The following is a 23,533-nucleotide window of genomic DNA, read 5'->3' as shown; positions in this document are numbered from 1 at the left end:
GAAAGTTTTTGTTTTAAATCATCAAATGCTTTTCAAGTAATCAGCTTGGAAACTAAAATGGGAAAGAGTGAAAAATCAGATCCTCAACGCTCTCAGGATATGCAGAACTTTTTCTATCACTATACTTTCCAACTTATAATTATTATTTACATGATTGTATCCCCCACTAGATTACAAACTTGAAAGGCAGAGACTATCTTATTTATTTAGCACCTACTATATGTTAGGCACTGTTCTAAGTGCTGGGAATACAACAGTGAGCAAAACAGAAAAAAAATTCCTGGTTCTAGGAACATAGTTGATGCCTATGCTTATTGAATAAATGAAGAGGAAATTCTAACAATATGGGAATCTTCAAAACTCCTAAAATGTAGATTTCTGGTCCTTGCTGGTACTGTTGTTGCAGGAAGAGTGTACTTACATATGCATATACACATTTTATTTTGTTTGTTCTTAGCTTTTCACTGGCTCCTAAGATTCCCTGAGGGTCACAGAGCTGTTTCATAGCACTAGGGAATTACATATTGTGTATATAAAATATAGTATACTAACACTATCAATTAAACTACTGCATCTGGGAGTAGTTTAAGTGATAGCATTACATTATTGCCTACCAAGGACTTTAACTGGCTGAACTGGATGTGTAGGTTCCCTCGCTGCCTTTACGACAAGAAATTCCCGTTTAAACACTGCCTGCACAAGCCAAACCTATTATTCAAACAGGGACATTTCTGAAAGTGAAGGAGAAACTTATTTAGTATTTATACCAGGACATCAGGTAAAATCCAGGAGTCCTAGCAAACGGGGACAAATAGTCATCTCGTTAGACTTCTTGTTTCCATTGGTTTTAGGTTGTGATTGTTTCTAGCACAGAAGACCTGTACCATCCATATTCTTCTCTATAAAATGCTAAGATTATGTTTCAAGTTAAAAAGAAGCTTTTCCCAAAGCAAGCCAAATTTTAAATTCTAATCCAGTCGACATCTAGTACTTTCTGGGAAGGGGCCTGTTTATGTTACAGAGTCCAGAATCCTGATGGAAGCATGATAAGTAATGTTTTCCCATCAAACAATTAGAAACTTGTTTCTCTTGGATGAAATTTCAGTAGGCTCAAAGTAATTAAATGCCAAACTGCTTTCATACACATTTCCAAATAGGAACTCAAAGTGCAAAATGAATAATGTAATCCTTTAACAAGCTGAAAGCTCAATTCAGAAAAAATATAATCTTTCTAAATTATTAAAGAATATATTTTCTAGGTGTATATACTGGATTTTAAAACTATGAAAACACAGAAGCTAAAAGATACAGAGGGCATAGTAGAATTTATTGCTCTTTCCATACCTGACTCATCTGTTGAACCCTGTAGGAAGATTTGTAAACAGTTATAATCATTGTCTTTTAAAAAGTTGCTTAAGGAGATATCTAAAGATGCATGGTCTTTCAAAACCCAAGCTAAATCTTTGGTGGGCACTGATATAATCATTTTTATTACAGTTTTAGGGAAAAACATATGATTAACTGTGTGATACCCATGTTGACACTTGTGATTGTGACACCTGATTACATCAAAATGTTCATAGACCTCAGATTTTCGAAAATGATATTAACTATTCAATTAGTTTTAAAAAGACCTGGTTTAAAATACTATTTGTGAAAACTTACATATGCAATATAACATCCTAATTTTCTAGTCTTAGAAAAAAGTGTAATGATATGGTACTGTATGTTCAATGGAAGATTACTAAAGACTATTTCTTTCCCTTTACAACTTAAATAATATGATATATATTTTTGACTCTATAAACTGACTCCTTTATCGACTAAATATTAGAACATCCATTACACAGTACACAGAACTTACCTAAAACAAGAGCCTCAAACAGACCTGAAAAATAGTTTCTTCAAAGCACAATTCCAAGATCATATATTTAAAATTCAAAGTATTATCCATTCTAAAATCCTCCAACTTGAAAAAAGCACTGTCTAAAACCATGTGTATTGTGTATGCCATGATTTTGAGATACTATAGCAGGAGCTGCCGGCACAGAAGGATAATATACTAAGGTGAAATCAAACAGTGACTTGAGATCCTATTAATCCTCAATATTTTTGTGTTGTAGGTAGTAAGTTTTCTTATTTTTCAGAGGGAAACTGAGGGGAAAACTTTTTTTTGCTTTGACTACAACAAATTTATTTGTATTAAAAAGCACAGGACACAGAAAACTTTCTACTTAGAATATTAGAAGAATCAGGCAGAGCATATATGTAATAACTAAGGCATTTCTTACATTTCCATTTAATAGCTGTTCTAAAACACAAAATTTTAGTGTTCTGTTTCCCAAGCTAAACCATGCCTTCCTAAAAAGTCTTTATCATCTTGTAGCAGCTACAGGTTTAATTCTTTTTTACGTTAACAGGATTTGGTGCTTTCCAAATGGCACCACCACTGGAAAACACCTTTTTTCTGTGTATCATTCTACATATAGCTAAAAATTAGACAACAGACAAAAAGAATATTGACGTTTAGGTTTGAAGGTTTTTCCATCTGTAGCCAGCGAACTACTGTGAAAGCACAGGTGTCAATCTTTTAACCTGAAGGTAAATAATTAAATAAAAAAGTAAAACATTTAAGTAAATGGTGTACCAGGGGTTCTGTGAATATTTTATGACAAAGGCTTCTAATTTAAACATTCATGAACAATTTTAGGGAAAGAATTTCATAGAAACATTCTGCTAGCTAATGAAATGGGCTGAAATCAGCTACCAACCACTCATGGTTTTAAACCATAACTATGCTAAAACTTCCTCTGCTCTGCAAGTATTTGAAATAATAATGAATCCAGGATCTCCCAGACTCAAATTATGGCCTATAATAATGAGCGATTGAGAACTCCTAGCTTATAAAAGCACACATAGGGTTTTTAAAGGAATGACAAACGCAAGTACAAAAAATTAATGCCTGATGTAGACAATTCATGCTTGAACTATAAGACAGACATGGATATAATGAATTAGCTAAGTTCAGTGAAGAAAATCTAAAAATATCTGACATTTATTTAAAATACTCATATTCACCAATTATCTTATATGAAAACATTCTTTCCCCACAGATGGCCTAAGTGCAGTAAAGGGTTAACTCAGCAGATCTGGGTTGCCCCAAACCTACACATTCCAAAAGTCTTTAGGACTGGCCCCCGACTGGCTCCCGGGAAATAACCTCTGAACTCTTGCAATATCCTGCCTCATATGAATGTCTTAGTATACCTGATGCTTTGGCCATACCAGATGGTTTAAGTTAACAATGTGATTTATGGTGAACACCTGTTTTTGTTCACCTGGGGCCCTGGGCCAGCTGTATTAGTTCAACCTCTGGGTGAGGAGAAGGGAGGAGGGCTGAAGGCTGAGTTGCTAAGGTCAGTCCCTAAGGCTCACTGACCTCCAATAAAAACCCTGGACACCAAGGCTCAGGTGAGCAGCCCTGGTCAATAACATTTACCTGTGTTGTCATACACTGTTGCTGGGAGAATTAAACTCTATCTGTGCAATTCCACTGGGAGAGGACAACTGGAACTTTGTGTCTGGTTTCTCTTGGATTCTGCCTTAGGTACCTTTTTCCTTTGCTGATTTTAATCTATATCCTTTTGCTGTAATAAACTGTAACTGTGAGTAGAACAGCTTTCCTGGGTCCTTAAGTCCTTTCACTGAATCATCAACCCTGAGGGTGATCTTGGGGACCCCTGACAGACCTGTAAATCCAGTAAAATTCTTATTTAATAAAGAAAATTTCTTAATTTCCAAAGAGGCAGAGACAGTATTACACACTCAGAGGAATGCCTTCTAGTATGTGGATGCCCTTCTCACCAACAAAAAGGATAAAGAAGGTGGCTCCTGGCCAGGTGTAGAAAGTTGCTTCTGCTTAATGAAACAAGTACTGCCCCCATCCTACCAGCTTCCTTCTTTTCTTCAGTGAGGAGCCAGGTAATCTTCAGGAAGTCTAAGAAATGGAATCCTTAATGCTCTCACCGCAGTTGCTACCACTGACCTATAGCTGAGGAGAAAAGAACTTTCTCAATCCTTCTATCCTTAGATTAATTTTATACTTTTAAAAAAAGGGTGTGTCAGAACCATCTGGCCTGGCCCAAGATCTCATTTTTGTATGCCAAGAGGTATACAAAGACACTCTATCAGCCAGGAGCTGGTCAAGGGCCAGTCTCTTCTTTGGAATGTACGGGGGTGGAGCACCCCAAGTCCACTGAGTTAACCCTTTACTGCACAAAGGGATTAGTTCCACAAAGGACTGGTGGGATAAAATACCACCAAGAATTATAGTATTCAAGAGCTCTCTTTAATTTTCACCTTACCCCAAGTGGTGGATAAAAGGGCAGTATTACCTTCTTGACTGATTGGCAGTTGTTGTATAGTGATAAGAGCACTTTATTGAGTTCTACTACAACACAGCTGCCTCAATGGTTTCACCAGCAAAATGGGAATAGCAATACCTATCTCACAAGGCTGTGGGGATTAAATGAAATATCTGTTCAGAAGTCTTGTTTTGTGGTATCACCACTCAGGATATATTGATAATGCTGAGCTCTGTCAGATACTTGGGATTTCAAAATTACCTGGTTCCAGGTACTCAACCACTTCTGCAAGGATGAGATTTAATACACTTCAAGGCATGAACCCCAGAAGGTGCTAGAAGAAGAAATTAATAAAAAATTGCTCCCTTCTTTCACGTTCCCTGGTTAGGATACATTTCTTCAAAATAGTCAATGTGTGGAGGTTGGAGTATGTCAAGGGCAGAGAGTACCTGGGAAAAGGAAAAAAAAAAAAAAGCCAAATTTAGAGAAACAAAAAAGAAACAAAATATAACATAAATACAAAAAAACACTATGAACTCATTAATGATTTTAGGCTTGGTTACAACTGAACACTGAGATTAACTAAATTTATCAATCAAGAAACATGGTCCAAAACATTAAGATAGGTTTTGTAAAATCACTTTCAAAGACGATTTTACTTATGCCAATATCAGAGAGGCAATTGGGTTATACTACATGCTACCAGAACCCCTGCACAGGAGAGTGCTGGAAAGAAATGCCCGATTTTTAATGATCAGTGTTGCTTTAAGAGCATGAGGAGCCATATCTACCATTCATTCCTTTACTCCTCTGTTCAAAAAGTGTTTACTAAGTGCATTCTATCTGGCAGGTACTGTGGGAGACTCTCGGGGAAAGCTGATGAATAAAACTGATAATCATCCCTGTTCTGGAGACCACGGGAGAGGAAGGCATTAAACAAATAGTTACACAAAAATCTAATTGTGACATTTATTATTATGAAGGGAAAAAGTAAAGAGGAGTGGGAGAAAGAGCTTCCCTGAAGCAAAACTACTCTAAGAGTTGAAGGGCGAATAGGTGTCGGTCAGGCAATGTAAAGGCACTGAGGCAAGAAAGAACCAGGCAGATTCTAGAAACAGAAATGCCAGTGCTTATGGAACACAGTGGGTGGGAAGAAAATAGACTAGGATAAAACAGAAGAGAAAGGCAGGGTTATATCACACAAAGTCTCTTTAAATTATGGTAAGTGTTTTGGATCTTATTCCAAGTACAAAAAAAGAAGTCACTAGGGTAGGAAAAAAAGACTTTAAGGCATCTGAAATTCAAGTCCTTTATAAAAGCAGCACACTACCAATGTAACTTCTGCCATCGAAACACAACAAATAGGCCTTCTTTCCCTACCAGCTGTTTATCTATTCTTTTAAGCCCCATCTATGATGTCACACCTAAGAATCTGAATCTATCTTGCTAATGAAAACTACCAGGCTCAAAGGATACAGAAGAAATTATTTAACAGGAAATAAAGTGTAGTACAAGTTCAAATTTTCTGATCTTTAGCTTAGTTTTTTAAGAAAAAAATTTTTTTATTATGGAGAATTTCAAACATATAAAAGTGGGCAGAATAGTATAAAGAATACACATGTAATCAAGACCTGGCCTTAGTAGTTATCTACACATGACCATTCTTGCTTCATCTATGCCCTCCACACTCCCTATATAATTTTGAAGAAAATACAAGACTTATTTCACCTATACATCAGTAAATATCTCTAAAAGATAAAAACTTTAAAAAAGTACAATTATCAAATCTGAAAATTTACTGTTTTTCAATACCATCAAATATCCAGTGCTCAAATTTCTAATTTTCTTATTTTTTAAAAAAAAGTTTGTTAATCTAAATCAGGAGCTGAAGAAGCTTTATATATTATGGTTGATTTATGTCTTTCAAGTTTTACCTACAGATTTCTTTCTCTTTTCCCCTTGCAATTTATGTATGGAAGGAACTTTGTTCATTTTAAAGGTTATTCTTTTTTCAGCCAAGAGTTTTTCACTTTAAAATTTTTAATTAAACTAAAACCTCCTGTATTGAAAAAGCTTTTATTCACTTTAAAACCAGCTAAATATAAAGGTTTTAAAATAGTTTAGATGTTTTATAAAGAATATCTATATTTCCTTTCTGAATTAAAATGTTTATACTTAGACTCTTCGTATAAATGGAAAATAACAGATTTTCCAGTTCCTTCAAAGAATAATTTTTATCATATGAAAGATAATTATTTCATTTCTATATTTTTAAAAACCTATAATTAGCTAGTGTCACAAATTCACATAAATTCATTTCTCATTATGTGATAGAAAAAATTTTAACATGAATATTTGATGCTTGTGGAAGGCAGTTAAAAATTAATGTTTTACTTGACATCTTTTGGACTCTAAGCTCTGTATCTGAACAACATACATCCTGTCTTGGGGGAAAACAGAATGCAATGAGTGACAGCGTCCATTAGACAAAGCTATTTTACACTTCAAATCTATCTGCTATAATTAGAGGTTATCTAAAGGAAAGTGACAACCATACATTTTAAACCTTGACAGAGAAGAATGAGGCTTTCTTACTCCAAATTTGATGAGGCTTTCTGTAGAAAAGCCATATAAAACAGGGCTAGACATTTGCACCAAAGCATTTAGCTATGATTCTTAGCTTTGAAGGTACAATATTTTAAACTCTGCCTGGAATTTTTGAAATGGCTGTTGTCTTATACTCCTGTTCTTTCTACCACCTCAAAATGTTTATCGGATGATGGCATTCCACAGTGTTCCTAGGTGGCAAAAACAGTGCTTAGACCATTAGAGATGATACATGAATCTCAGAAGTGGTGTAAATGAGGAAGTGAGAAGGAATAGTAGCAGAGTTTCAAACTCCAGACTTCATGCCTGACTCACTATTTAAAAAGCCCAAGTCCTTCTATAACCCCTCTACTATCTGTGGGAATAAAGTACGTGAGATTAGCCTTATGATGTAAATAGGAGGACCCTTGTAAAGACTTTGACTTGTAAAGAGTCAAAGTATCCCAAAATACCACAGACTCGTCAGAAGATCTCAAATACAAAAAAAAGCAAGCAGACATGTTTAATTAAAAAATGAACTAAAGCGGGCTTCCCTGGTGGCACAGTGGTTGAGAGTCCGCCTGCCGATGCAGGGGACACGGGTTCGTGCCCCGGTCCGGGAAGATCCCACATGCCGCGGAGCGGCTGGGCCCGTGAGCCATGGCCGTTGAGCCTGCACGTCTGGAGCCTGTGCTCCGCAACGGGAGAGGCCCCAACAGTGAGAGGCCCGCGTACCGCAAAACAAACAAACAAACAAACAAAAAAAACAATTGCTGTGAATAAGTGCAATCCTAAATGTAAAGACTAAAAATTTAACTGTTTGTAGAGTGCATTCCCATATTTAAGCAAAGGAGCTCCCACCTCCCCATTCTCTCACCACCACCCCCACCCGGAATACATTTCAAGTTCTTTAAGGTAGCGACTGTTACTATTACTATTTTTTATAGAGTTGTAAGATATAACAAAGTATACAAATCCTAAGTGTATAATCTGATTAATTTTTACATACAAAGTGTATAACAAGATAAATATTTACTCCATGGTTAAAATCTAGATCAAGAAATTAAGGATTTCAAGGCCCCCCTTGCTCCTTTCCAATCAAAACCCATCTCTGCTCAGAGGTTACGATTATTCTCATTTCCATCACCACAGACTCCTTTTGCCTGTCCTTGAACTTTTTACAAATTGAATCATAATGAGTGAAGACCTTTGTATATGGCTTCTTTCATTTACTGTTACGCCTGTGAGATACACCCATGTGTGGATCCTCATCCTTTTTATTGATGTGCAGTATACCATTATATGAACTAACACAATGTATTTACCCAGAGTACTGCTGGCAAACCTTTCGGTTGTTTCCAAATGGTATCATGAATAAAGTTCCTCTGAACATTTTTGTACATGTCCTTTGGTAGATGTATGCAGTCATTTGTCTTGAGTATACCAAAGAGTACAACTGCTGGGTCACTGGGCAGGTGTATATTTGGCTTTAGCAGAAACTGCCAGGTTTCCTAAGTGGTTTTACGAATTTACATTCTCACCAGCAATGATGAGTTTCAGCTGATTCGCATCCTTGTCAACACTGGGTATTGTCAGTCTTTTATTTAAGCCATTCTGGTGAGTATATAGTAGTATCCCACTAGTCTTAATTTACATTTCTCTGATGACTAACAACTTTGAGCAATTTGTCATATGCTTATTAGCCACTTGGTTATCCTTTTATGTGAAATTCTTGATTAAGTCTTTTACTGATGGGTAAAAATTCTTGATCTGTAGAAGCTCTTTATAAGATATATGATGTTTAGATACAGAATTTACAGTCTGAAAAATGTCAAGTTAAATATTTATTTCTAATGGTCTTCCTCAAATGCTAAATATTTATTTTAAAACTTGTTCTATCACATAATATATTCTGGAAACAAGTTTTTTGTTGGATAATGCCTGAGGTCTGTCTTTTCATTCTCTTAAACTTCTGATGAACATTAATTTTTAATGTTAATGGTGTCCTGTTTAACACTTTTTTAAAAAAAGGTCAATGCTTTACTTCTCTAGTTAAGAAATCTTTGTTTATTTCAGTCATGAAGACATTTTCCTATGTTTTATTCCAGAAGCTTTGTAACTTTACTTTTCATATTTAAGTCTATGATCCATTTTGAATTAATTTATGTATATGTCAAGAAGTAGATTTTTTTCATATGGATATCTAATTGATTCCTGTTTATTTATTTATTTTTAAAAGTCTTTATTGAATTTGTTACAATATTGCTTCTGTTCCATGTTTTGGTTTTTTGGGCACGAGGCATGCGGGACCTTAGCTCCCCAACCAGGGATCGAACCCGCACCCCCTGCATTGGAAGGCGAAGTCTTAACCACTGGACTGCCAAGAAAGTCCCTGATTCCTGTTTATTGAAATGGATAGCCATTTCCCTCTGGATTGCAGTGGCACCTGTCTTGTAAATCAGGTGGACATGTATGTGTATGTCAGTTTATAGACTCTATTCTGTTCTACTCTATTCTGTTCCATTAATCTATTTTTCTGTCCTTGTGCTGCCTTGATTATTATAGCTTCAAGTGTGAATCTCCAACTTCGTTCAACTTCTTCAAGATTGTCTTGAGTCTTTTAGGTCTTTTCCACTTCCATAAACTTTAGAATGTTTGTCGATTTCCACACACACATACGCATAAAACCCTTCTGGGATTCTCTTTGGGATTACATTGAATACATAGTTCAACTTGGGAAGCACATGGGTATTAACCACAGTGAGTATTCCAATTCATGAACGCAAGAGCCTGTATTATTTTAAATGCATCAAGAATCTGCTCAGTACCACAAATTTTAGGCACAGAGCACACAAAACCAAATCCACTGATAAGTAACTTATTCTAAGTATCCTTTGCCTTTTCACACTCCTTAGCAGCAGAACCATTAGCATTAATAATGTCTGCAGCCAAACAGCTTGTCTGCGTTCAGAGAAGGGTCCTATTGGTATGATTCTTTATCCTACTTATGAACCTAGAGAGGCCTTATTTGAGTTCAGTCAGACTATACAGAGGAAAACAAATGATCCCGCTTTGCCTTCACTACCTCCTCTTTTGCCTCCTCTACTCCAGAACTAAAAGGTTGGGAAAAAGTAACTCCAAGAGAGATCACTGAGGTTACCATTCCAGACTCCGAGACTTCATATTTTATTTATTTATTTTATTTATTTCATATTTTATTTATTTATTTTATTTTATTATTTTATTTCATATTTTATTTCATATTTTATTTCTCCGAGATTTCATATTTTATTTCATATTTTATTTCATATTTTATTTCCCTGTCACTTTCACTCACTCACTCTTCAATAGACTGACTACCTACTGTGTGCTTAGTGCTATTGCCTAAGGACAAGAAAAACCCAAGAACTCTATTACAGGGGCTCTTAGCAGGAATCAATAGGTCCTAAGGAGGCACTGGATGGGCATTAAAGGACTAGTAAAAGTCTAAAATGACATAAAAATTATGTGTATATGTATTTTTCCAAAAGACGGTTCATGGCATTCATCAGATTGTCAAAGAATGAAAAAATCCTCAGTCATCCGTTTTCCATGCCGATAAAATGACAACTCTGTGTGTGTGTGTACATACATGCACAAGTGCACAGATGGGCAAAGTAGAGAATATTTTGTCAGATTTTATAATAGCTCAGATTCTGACTAGACACTACTGAGAGGCCTAAACAACACCAATCTTTAGAAAGTTAAACCCATTTCTGTTTCTCTAAGTTGCTGCATCAAGGCAAACCTATCCCTTTAAGATGAACAACCTTTAAGGAAAAAAATGTGCGTGTGCGTGTGCGTGTGTGTGTGTGTGTGTATCTCAATCAGTCAGATCACCTGAAATCAATGAATATGATACAATGACTTTGAAGGTTCTGTTCAAAAGAAAATCTAAAGGCTTCCAGGGTTTTGCAGCTATTCTGTGTCACATAAAAAGCCATCCAAATTAAAATCCAACCTTCCTACAACAGCCAGGTTAATCTTTCTAAATGCCATTTTCATCATGACATTCCTTTCTTTTCCTTCTATTCAATCAAATGTTAATCTCAAAAGGCTCATCTTAAGGTTTCTCCCTGTTTAAAGCATCTTTGAGATTTTAAGTCCATGACAATTACTCTCTTTTTCTTAATAGTACAATACTTGTCTGTCATCTTTCACCTGAGAAGCTTTAAAAAAATACAGCTACCGGGGTCTCAACCCCAGAGATTACAATGTAGTAGGCCTGGGATGAAACCCACGAATCTGCTTTTTTAAGGCTCACTTGGTGATTCGAATATATTTTTAGGTTTGGTTGCCCAGCTTTTCACTATGCGCAGAACACACAGTGTCCTGTATTAATGTTTAACCATGCAGGCAGTCCTCCCACAGCACTGTTATCACAGTATCACATTACTAAACTCCTTGAGGGTAGAAACCCCTAGAAGCTGATGTAGTTTAGGGATATAGGATGTGCACAGTAAATGTTTACTGAATTAATGAATATGGGCCCTGAAGCAAGACAGATTTAGACTTCAATCTGTGCCACCCTGACCTTGGGCAAATTACTTAACTCTAAGCTTTGGTTTCCTCCTCTGTAAAGTAGGGATAATAAGCCCTATCTGACAGGACTTTTAAGTATTAAATTAATATATGTAAAGCATCTACACATTTTCTGACACTTGGTAACAAATGCTTAAACACCCGGTCCACTTCCTTCAAAAAAGGACCATGTTTTGAACTTTTTTTTGTATTCTTCACATGACCTAGCACTGCACTCTGCACACAGGACACAATTAATAAACATCTGTTGTCTTAACTACATCAAATACCAGTTGCCTCTTAGACTGGCATTCCACACATACCAGGTATGCTGGCCCCGAGATGCTTTTGTAGATCTCAGTGCACAGCATAAATTCATTATGTATAAAATAGTGGTGCCATGATGTCCCATCTCCAACTATTTGCCTCACTTTTGAACATTCCCACAGAAATCACAAGCACTCTCTTACGATACAGCTCAGGAGCTCGAACAGTAGTTGCTGTGTTTTAATATGTGTGATTTTCAAGACTGCAGTTTGTTTCTTTTCTTACACTACTCACTCTGACACTATCTTTGTAACTTAATTAGTTACTCTATAGGAATGAGTCATGAGCAAAGACAGCAACATATACAGATAGCAGTCTATTACACCATCCCTCCTTTATAAAAGAAGCCAAGATAGGTTTGAATAAACCATTGAAACCCTTAGAAAGTGAATTTCTGATACCACCTTCAAAATATGTCTTTATTGTGGACCCCTTTACTTGAGTCTCTGACAATGTACATAAGGTTTGTACTCTTTGATGCTGGGGTGGCACTCACTCAGGCAAATTCAAGAAATAACAAAGCAAGCACTAGACATCATTCTAAAATCACTTCCAAAATTTCAGGAAACAGTCATAAAATAGCAACTGGAATGATGTTTTCAAAGTTACTGAAACAAACAAACACATTGCTAGGCAGTCCCAACTGAATGAAAGACAAGCAGTTACTTTCTAAAAAAGTTTAAGGAAAATGGATTTCAAGAGGGGTAATCAATAAAGTGAAATGTGTCAAACCAAGGAGCTTCAAGTGAACGTATTGTAAGTTTGATATTCCTAGTTTTACCAAATAGTTCAAACTTTTACAAATTTATCTCTTAAAGTGTGACCTACACTTCGGCCAAAGTTCTTCAGGTTCCTGTGCAAACAAGCAGTCAGACTCACAAGAAATTACTGGTTTCCTGATTTTTATTTCAGCAATTAAAATAGCACTGGTTGAGTACCAAATGCAGAATGTGAGGCAGTTTTTCTTTTCATATGAAACTGAAAACTAAGAGTCCAATGCTAACATCCCCCAGGTAAATTTTACACATACCAAACTTTTAATTCAGGATTAGTTGAGAAGAAGCTCTCTCAAACCACTGTGATTCTGTTTCCCCACGAATCCTGACATCTCTAAACACAGCCATAAATAAGATAAACTATGTTATCTTTAAAAGCTGTATTGTTTTCAAGAGGAGAAACTTTTTTCTCACATCTTTAATCTCTGGTTTAAAATATTAAAAGATATAAACAAAGCATTTAAAATCAGGGGCCAATTACTTCTATTTAAATCACTCAGACTACGTATTATACTCTATTTTTATGTTGTACATTAGTATTGTTCCCACGCTAAATATTAACATTTGCTTTAAATCAATTAATATTTATCTGTCAATCAATAAATCCTAGAATTCACTTAAACTTGCTCATTCACAAAAAAGGTCTAATTTGTCTCAGGTTTCCAAATCCCTTAATATGGTACATGTACCCTTTTTAACTCTCTTTTGCTCTTTACTAATATAATCAAACATACTTAGGAAATAGTTTATCCCAAACACTGATTTCACTTACATTATCATGTTTAAAAAAACACAACATCTTCAATTCCCGGAAGACCCTTTTGCAAGAGACCAGATTCTGGAAGACGTTGGGCATCTTTTTGAGTGCTACTCTCTTTCCATCTCTTGGATCTGTTACTGACCTAAAGACACAATATTTAGGGGAAGAGGAAAAAAAGACAGAGAAATCAATCCCAAACTTTGTTCTTCAATGTTTCAGAGCATGACAAATACCTTTATGTTAAAACACTCAATATTAAATCCACTTAATAATGCTTCAGGTATCAGTGAGAAAGATTTAAAAAAGTATAATCAAAGAGAATGTTTAGCCCACCCAACTCATTTGCCATGCTTTTTTCTTTTTTTAAAATTCCTGTCTAAATTTCTATAAACACTTAACCTTCCTGAGAGGTCACTTAGCAATACATCAGAGGTAGGAGGGCTACTAGTGGTAAAGCCATTTTAAAGACGGGAGAAAAAGTATTGAACATTAACACGACTGAAGTCAAATTAGTTTTATGCTTTATTTTCAGAACCAAATTCAAGATGGAAGAAGTGTTCATTCAGATGTGGTCACTTTAGTTGAATGTAGAGAATACAGTTTGAGTATTTTGGTTTCTTATATAAATGAAACATCTTTTAGTAGTACGGGTTTCAGGACACAACAGTGTCCCCTCATGAGTCTGAGTGGCAGCTTAGGGGCTGTAGCTTCTAGGTTATGGTAACTTCTTCCCTTTTGTTTCTCAGTTCTTGGTATGATGGCTGCCCCTTGTGGTTACTCTCTTTAATAGCTCAGTGTCCACCTTTTCTCTCTTTTAGCCTTCTAACACCTATGTTGCCAACTCCTTGTATTATATTTCCCTGTGTTTGAAATACTAATGTGTTTCCATTTTTCTGACTGGACCCAATCGATACATATTAAATCAAAGAGTTTTGCTAAACATGGCCAATTGGCCATCTGGCTAATCGAGTTTCCATGAATTAACCTAAAGCTTTTTTCCTTCGACCCATCATTGATGACTGGTTGTCTTTGTAGAATTCATTCCTGTCAGATTTATTTTGCTAGATTCCTATCATGCTCGGCTACCATTATCTTTCATTTTCTGTTTCAGCCATTCAATGCTTTGGCTATTCCTCCCAGATTTGTATCATTTTGAAATCTGGTCGGTATGTCATCAATGCCTTTATCCAAGTTGTTAATTAAAGTTTAGAACAGGACTGAGGACAGAGCTCTGCAACAGATACAACACTAGAAGCCATCTATGAGGCCGGCATCCAATCATTAATCTGTGTATGGTTAGTCAATTAATTATTTATTTAATTAACTACAATCACTCAGTTTGTTTCTTCATCTTGTCCGCAAGGAAATAAGACACTCATCAAATTGCCTTCCTGAAAATAAAGCATTCCTATTTTTTACCTAAAAATCATACCAAACTTCTTTATGAATATCATCACTTCTTTATAAATTTATCTTAGTGATTGCTACTTCCTAAGTTCTTTTAAAACTCTTAAACAATGCATTCTAGTATTTTTAAAACATCGTGAGGACTTCACTTTCTCCCACTGATTGAAAATTTGCTAAAACAATTAAGTATTATCATTTTCAAGTCTTCAATAGCTTGAAATGTAATTCAACTAGGCTAAGAGACCTAACATTTTTGACTGTTGTTTAAAAAACACCAACCAAAATCCACAACATTGCTTAGAATCCACATAATCTAGGAAAGTAAAATAGGAAGGAAACCAAATATAATATTATATTGACTATTAAGATTTTTTTTCTGTTTAAATACACCACTTCTGTAGCTAGATACTGGAAGATAAAAGTCAATGAAACAGCAAGGAAGGGAAATTCTGGATCATACACTGCACAGTAGTCATTGCCTCTAGAGTCTTCTTTAATCTAGAACAGTTAATTAGCATTTCTTTATCTTTTATGACATTGCCATTTTGGAAGAGTACAGGCCAGTTAGTTTGTAGACTGTTCCTCAGTTTGGGTCTATCTGGCATTTTCTTGAGATTAGATTCAGGTTCTGTATTTTTCACAGGAATAACACAGATGTCTTCTTAGCGCACCACGTTAGGAGGCCCATGAAGTCGATTTTTCCCATTACTGGTGATAACTTTGATCACTTGGATGAGGTGTCTGTCAGGTTTCTCCACTGCAAAGTTACTATTTTTTCCCTTTGTAACTATGTAAATAGGCTATTCCTCATCAAACTCTGACCCACTACCTTTAGCACCCATGGATGTTTTTTTGCCTGAATCAATGATTATTACTATGATGTTGCCAAATGGTACTTTAGTAATTTTTAATATGTCTAACAGCTAGCCTGCACAATATTAATTTTTAAAAATGAGTAAACTGATTTAACACAATACCCTTTCCAAAGACCTCATGCAGCAATACTTCGCAACTTCTGACTTCTTACTGGTCTTGACCCTACTGTGGTGAGGAAAGCTGCTTTAAGATAAATCCACTCCTGGCTCAAATCTGTGCCTTGTAATGTTTTAAGGTAAAATTCACAAAGCAGCATTTTATTTTATTATTCATGCAAAAGCCAGTCATGCCTGTGGCTGGTAACAATATAATCTCATGAATGTGAATGGCAGTGCGGTAATTTCACGCCATGTTGAGTTTGTTCTCTCTTAACTTGAAGTAGCAGATGCTTTAGTTCAGCACAAACAGTATCACAGAACACAGATAAGTGTGGAAGCCTGTTACACAGGAATTCTTTTATTTTCTTTGTTACTGAAAGGCTTGCTGTGCTTAGTTTCTCTGCTGCTGCAATACCCTGGTTATTTCAACTGCACTTGTTAATGAAGCTCCAGCTGTAGAGATAATGAACAACATTTAGGGCAACTTTCCTCATTTCAGAAAATGGAGCCATCCTTCGACCTACAATTCACTTATGACCAGTTACCTTCTCTAAAATACTGTTCGCTCTAAATGAAAACAGTGCATCTGTTATTTCATCTGATTACCTTCATAATCATTCAAGTTATATTAATAGGCACTTACTTCCTCAGTTTTAAATTAACATTTGATTCTGTAAACATTACATTAAAAATAATGTTTTAGAAAGAGAAAAACAAAAACAAAAAAATAAAGTTTTAAGGGTTGTGAGAATCTTTTCTTACATCTGCTCCGGGTACATCAATCCTTCTCTGCACTTAGAATTTAAGTTCAACTGCTTTTTAAACAGCCAAAAGAATCCACGAGCCATTCTTCAGAGAGATACAGAGTCAGTCAAAAGAGTACAATACCAAAACAGGAAGCTTTTTAGATATGGTTGTGGTCGTTTTGTTGTAGAGTTTTCTTAATCCCAGGAAACTGTGACCACTGCCACAAATCTGCTTATATTACTGACAAGCAGAAGAGGTGAAACGAAAACAAGAGTAAAACTTATCATTGGGGATACTTTCCCAGGCACTAGAATGTTACATTATAATATCTTTTAATTAGTATAACTAATCAGCAAGAGTCCCCAAGAAATTAAATGCTCCTCACTCATTTTATGTGAAGAATCTTTCCCCCATGTATTTTAGCAGTTTTAAATTTCATGGTGCTAATACAGGTTTTTAACTATCCAAAGCAAAAAAAAAAAAAAAAAAAAAAGAGAGAGAATGCTTCAACTTGGATTAAGAAAATCAGGTTCTTCTAATTCTAGTCACATTAACTTGTAATCAGCAATTCTCTATTTTTTACTATACATACTACAATTACTATGTCAACTGTACCAATACAGTACACATCTCAGTAATAGAACTTCCTAGCTAGGCTCTAAATATTTAATTATTGCCTTCACATTCATTTCAAGATTCACGTCCTTAAAAGTTATTTTTACTTGTATTTAGATTAAGTTTCCTTGAGAAAACAATAGCAAACTATGAGACAAAAATAAGTCTAGAAAATGTTTATTTGTCCTTAGTATATATTATATGTTCATGGACACTACAGGTTAAATATGGAATTTATTTGTATGACTCTCTGGTTTTTATAACCAGAACTTCAAAAAGCTCTATCTAGCTTGTGTGCACTCTGACATAATATACAGAGTTGCAAACTATTTAGAAGCACAAACCTTCTAGGTTTCCCTGCCCCCACCCAAATACACATAGAAAAGGATTCTCATCTTTCATATTTAGATAATTTGTTCCATCAGCTGGGGTTTTCTGATGTTTGGTTTTTCTTTTTAAATGTTTATCCAAATTTGGTATTTGCTGAGTTAGCTCTATACATAAGAAAGCAATCCTTTTCCTTTAAGATACTTATAAATGATCCCCAAATTTGTTAATCTGATTATTACGAGGAAAAAAAGGTCTTACACAGTAGCCAAACCAAAGCAGTGAAATAGTTCTTTCTTTCTCTCCTATCCTAACACTACTGATCAGGAGAAGCAAAACATCTACATTTAACTGGGAGAGTTAATAGGAACTTATCCTTTAACTCTGTGTCTAAGTAAGTATAAACAGCAATGATCCCAGCAGATGAGACACAGCACTGAGCCATGCTGATCTGTAGTGAGAGACCCAGGAAGGGAAGGAGGAAGAATAAGGAACAGGCAAGCCATCCAATATCAAGCTGTCACATTTATTTTCAAATACTTGTTATTGTAAGAGCTAACTTTTAAGACTGCCTCAACTCCCCAAACCAATAACCACTGAATAAGTTAAAATATAGGTGAAAAATTATTTAATGCTAATTACTGTTGTCTTGGGAATATTTTATGGTTCTTTAGAGCATGAATTAATTAGTTCCATCCTTACTGTAGATGCTGGGAAGACAGAGAGACCCTTCCTCCTCAGTCACTGTCAAATATCTCTGTGAGAGGGCTTCCCTGGTGGCGCAGTGGTTGAGAGTCCGCCTGCCGATGCAGGGGACACAGGTTCGTACCCCGGTCCGGGAAGATCCCACATGCCGCGGAGCGGCTAGGCCCGTGAGCCATGGCCGCTGAGCCTGCGCGTCCGGAGCCTGTGCTCCGCAACGGGAGAGGCCACAACAGTGAGAGGCCCGCATACCGCAAAAAAAAAAAAAAAAATCTCTGTGAGAGTCTGACCGGCCTGCACAAAAGTTGCCACACTGCCTTTTCAAGGGGGATTTTCTCATGTTAGAGGGTGAACATGACATAGCCTAGTCTGCCAAGTCTAGGAAGTTTTCATGGCACACTACCCACAGTCTTCTAGAAATAGACCTGTGAACATTGTATGGGGAGGAAAACCAGCTGCAATGAAGGAAAGGTTTCTGTACAAAACCACAAAGGAAAATAATTCACAACTGCAACTCCTTCTTGCATTTTAACAACTTTGGGCAACAGGAGGTTACAAAGGGTAACCAAAACTAAAAACTATGTCACACAATAATATGCTTGCTTTCAATCCCATTGATGAATTCCTGAAAGATATGTATTCAGTAACAGGAACACTGAGGAATATAAAGATTTTTAAAAAAATTTAAAGATGGCAGTTTTTGTTGTACATTAGTTTCATAAATGTGGAAGACATCAAATGAAAGAAAAGGACAGTTTTACTCACATAGTAGGTTTATAAGATTATGGCTTTACCAATGTCAAAAATTGTAATGAATTTAGAAACAGAAACTTCACATCATCAGAAAAAGTTTTTAAATTATTATTTTTTAAGATTATTTATTTATATTTTATTTTTGGCTGCGTCAGGTCTCAGTTGTGGCATGCGGGATGTTTGTTGAGCCACGTGGGATCTTTCGTTGAGGCAGGTGGGCTTCTCTCTAGTTGTGGCGTGTGTGTTTTTTTCTCTTCTCTAGTTGTGGCACACAGGCTCCAGGGCATGTGGGCTCTATAGTTGTGGTGTGCGGGTTCCAGAACGCGTGGGCTCTGTAGTTTGGGGCATGCAGGCTCTCTAGTTGAGGTGCGCGAGCTCAGTGTTTGTGGCACACAGGCCTAATTGCCCCGCGGCATGTGGGATCCTAGTTCCCCAACCAGGGATCTAATCTGCGTCCCCTGCATTGTAAGGCGGATTCTTTACCACTGGACCACCAGGGAAGTCCCAAAAGTTTCGTTTTTAATTGCCATAGAGAATGCTTTATCATTTGATAGTTTAGTGGTTAAGCTAATATTTTAATAATTAACATAAAATGTAAGTCTCAATATGCTATAAGTTAAAAGTAAACTGTCTGAACACACCAACAGTAAACTGCCATTTTTGAAATAAAAGGGAAAATTTGAATATGGTTTAAAATTATGATTATAAATTAAATTTCCATATTTTCTAGAGATGTATATACTAAGTATACATAGGTGAAATGATATGAGATCTAAGATTTATTTTAAAATACTACAGTAATAAATATTGTTGAAACAAAGCAAATATTGAAATTATTGAATTTGAGTAGTAGGTTAATGGGGTCTAATTATTCAAAACTAAAGAAAATGTATATTTGCAAAATTACAAAATAAAAAATGAAATGAAAAAAATTTAAATGTTTTTCATAATAATGTTAAAAATATCCAATATTGGGATTAAAACTAAGAAAAGCTAAGCAAGACTTTTACACAAAAGGACTAAAAAACATCACTGAGAGAAATTAAAGACATAAATAAATGGAGAAACATACCATATTCATGAATTAGAAAACTACTCAATATTGCAAAAATTTCAATTCTCCCCAAATTGACTTATAGACTCAGTGAAATTCAAAACATGAAATGGTTTTCTTTTTGTGAAACTACACAAATTAGTCTTAAAGTTTTTATGGAAATGCAAATATGCCAAGGACAGCTAAGACACTCTTGAAGAAGAATAAGGTGGGAAAAGTTGCTCTACCAGATAAGAAAACTTATTATAAAGCCACAGTAATTTAGCTAATATAATAGACCAATGAAATAGAAATATGGCTCAGAAACAGATTCTCCCATATTTAGACACTTGGCTTATCATAAAGGTGGCTCTGCAGACAGGAAGGTTGTGCCTTAAGGTAGCGTTTCCCATTTCAAGCCCATCCGTCTAAACACTGCTCTATAATACTGGGGCTAAGACTCTGCAAACCATGTTTTGGTTTTTCCAGCTAGCTTCAGGTTAGACTCTGCTAATAGAGGGCTTTAGAGGAGACTGCAAGGCTGGAGGAGCAAAAAGGAACAGAGGGCTCTTATCCAGATACATACGTAATTCCTACAAATCAATTTTTTAAAAGGGCCTGAATAGGCATTTCACAAGAAAGGATTAATTCAAATGGCCAATAAACATATGAAAAGGAGCTTAACCTCATTAGTCATTTGGGAAATGAAAATTAAAACCAAATGAGAAAGTACGATATAACCACCAAAATGACTAATGTTTAAAAGTCTGACAATACCAAATGTTTGGTGAAGATGTGGTGCAATATCAATTCTAATACACTGCTAGTAGAAGTGTAAATTGTACAATCACTTTGGGAAACAGGTTGGTTTTATATACTAAAATGAAAATAAATATACACTGGAACCCAGCAATTTGACTCTCAGGTATATACCCAAAAGGAATTTGTGTACCTATACACTAAGACACAAACAAGTGTGTGTGTCCATGGCAGCCATATCTTTAATACCCTTAAAACTGGAAACAACTCAAATATCCATGAACAGCAAAATGGATAAACAAATTGTTGTATTTTCACATAATGGAATACTCTATAGCATTAAAATGAACTACTGCTACATGCAACAACATAGATAAATCTCACAAACATAATTTTGAGCCAAAGAAAACAGTCACAAATGAATAATAAGATTTCTATATAGAAAATATAAGCAAAGTTAAACTCTAATGTTTAGGGATGCACACTTAGTAGACAGAAACTATTAAGAAAGGAAGTGGTTATCATAAAAGTAAGGACAATAGTTATCTTGGGGGGGCACTTAATGATGGGGCAGAGAAGAGAAGACTTCTGGGTGCTACCAATGTCTTATTTCTCATATGGATGATGGCTAGAAGTGTGTACTTTGTGATAGATCACAGAGCTGTATGTTTTATTTCGTATTGTTTCTCTCTGTGTGTTATTATATAACTAGAAAGGTAAAGGCTAACTTCCCAGTTAAATTTGAGCATAAAAAAGCATTTTAGATTGAGATCTATATAATGAGTAATTTTTAAAGAGGGTGATTCTTTCCTTTTTTCTTTTTTTTTTGCATATAGATACACATCTACACCAGTCCAATGGAGTCTATCATACCTTTCCTTGTGCCACTGGTTCATTCTGTAGAGAGGAGTATACATAATATCTTCCTTATGTTTTGATAGAATTCCAAAAGAATTCGCTTGCTTAAAAAAAAACAAACGTTTTCTTCATCATTACACAAGAATATGCTATTAAGGAGCATTCCACAGGACAGTGCTGTCAGCAGAATTATAGCAGAACTACAGTCCCACCCCTAATCTAATCACAATCTCCTAACTTCTATTGTGAAGCAAAACGCTGAAGCAGCTACAATATATAGATGTCCTTCAGGTTTTTAATTAGTTAGCCTTTTAAAAATAACCAAACCCCAAAATATTGCAAATACAAAACAGGAGGCAAGACTTCCAGCTGTGGCAAACTGAATAAATCAGCAAATCCTCTCCCAACAAAACTACTATAAAACTGGACAAATGTGTCAGAAACAACCATTACAGGACTCCAGAAAACAACTAAAGTCAAATGACAAGTTTAAAAGTGTTTATTTATGAAAAATATAGAACTCTGGGTAAGAACAGTGGAAGTCAGTGGTGTTACTGCTTTGGGTTGCTCCTTATTCACCCCCCACCCCAAGCACAGTCCATGCAGTACCTGGTAAGTGCTGGCCACGGAAACCAGCAGCTTCACTGCCTGAGTCTGCTGAAGTGATTTGAAATGGAAGGCAAAAAACCCATACCCAGTGGCATTGAGAGTAAAACCATTTAAACCCAACTAGAAAAGAAGAGATAAAGCCTACAGCTCTGCTAGCCTGAGGCTGTTGTCCCAGCTGGGAAGAGGTGCAGACTAACAGAAATCCAGAAATTTAATAAGGAGATTCTGGAATGAGAGCCACAGGGGGGCCTGGTAAACTCTCTATGCATTCCTGGCTAACTGGGGGCTGCATATATGCTCAGAGTTGACTGGAGAGGTCCTAAGCTCTCCACCTATCAAGGGCTGACTAGGAGGCTTCCTACATATGAAGGGAAGAAATGAGAAGTTTAGCAGAGAGTAAAAGCTGAGGCATGCCTGAAAGCTAGATGAGCTCCCTAATACACTCACAGAAGGCTCAGCAAAGGGTAGAAGCCTTACTGGCTCAAGATGTTTGAGCACAACCTTTAACTAATCACTGGCTGAGCACTAAGCTATGGGACTCCAAGAAGGCCAAGGTAAAGATGAAAACAAAAACAACTGAGCAAAAACTTGAATGGCTGCAATCCACAGGGGAGAAAGATCCCGCATACTAAGTCAAGTTACTTAAATATAAGCAAACATACATAACAACAGCAATAATGACAACCTTCAGACATGGGAGGAGGACTGGGGAGGAATCAGACCCAGGGTTGTTACAATATATTACCAAATATGTCCAGTTTTAACAACAACAACAACAACAACAAAAATTACAAGACGTTAAAAGAAAAAAAAAGGAAAACGTGACCCATACTCAGGGGGAAAAGCAGTCAACAGAAACTGTTTCTTAGTGGGCCCAGATGCTGTATTCAGAAAAACTTCAAAAGCAGCTATTATAAATATGTTCAAAGAATTAAAGAAAAATACGGCGACAATGACAAAACAATAGAAAATCTCAATACAGAAATAGAAACTACAAAGAAGGAGACAAACTCTAAAGTTGAAAAATACAATATTAGAAATGAAAAATTCACTAGATTGGCCCAAAGCAGATTTTGGATAGCAGAAGAAAAAAAAAAATCAGTGAACATAAAAGAGCCATAGAAATTATACAATCTCAAGAACAGAGAGGAAAAATTTGAAGAAAAATGAACAGAGCCTCAGAGACCTATGCAACAACACTGAATGTACCAACATACATCTAATGGGAGTACCATGAAAAAAGGAGAGAGATAAAGGAGCAGAAAAAAAGATATTTGAAGAAATAATGGTTTAAAACTTTCAAAATCTGATGAAGAACAATATACAAAACTCAAAAACTCCCAAGTAGGATAGACACAAGAATTCTGCACCTAGAC

At 35.9% G+C, this 23,533-nt stretch overlaps 1 protein-coding gene across 1 annotated transcript in view; it reads right to left on the bottom strand.

The window, feature by feature from the left end:
* The window catches only part of NLK (nemo like kinase), a 146,825-nt gene that overhangs the window by 47,015 nt on the left and 76,277 nt on the right, over window positions 1–23,533 (bottom strand). The window contains exons 2-3 of the mRNA XM_030862064.3: window positions 13,386–13,515; window positions 4,758–4,813 (exon numbers count right to left, since the gene is read on the bottom strand). Of these exons, the coding sequence (XP_030717924.2) occupies window positions 4,758–4,813; window positions 13,386–13,515 (186 nt within the window). The remainder of the gene's footprint in view (window positions 1–4,757; window positions 4,814–13,385; window positions 13,516–23,533) is intronic.

Source organism: Globicephala melas, chromosome 20 (assembly GCF_963455315.2).
Source record: "Globicephala melas chromosome 20, mGloMel1.2, whole genome shotgun sequence".
Taxonomy (NCBI): domain Eukaryota; kingdom Metazoa; phylum Chordata; class Mammalia; order Artiodactyla; family Delphinidae; genus Globicephala; species Globicephala melas.
The sequence above is the reverse complement of the archived record's forward strand: the minus strand, read 5'-3'. Positions and strand labels throughout refer to the sequence as shown.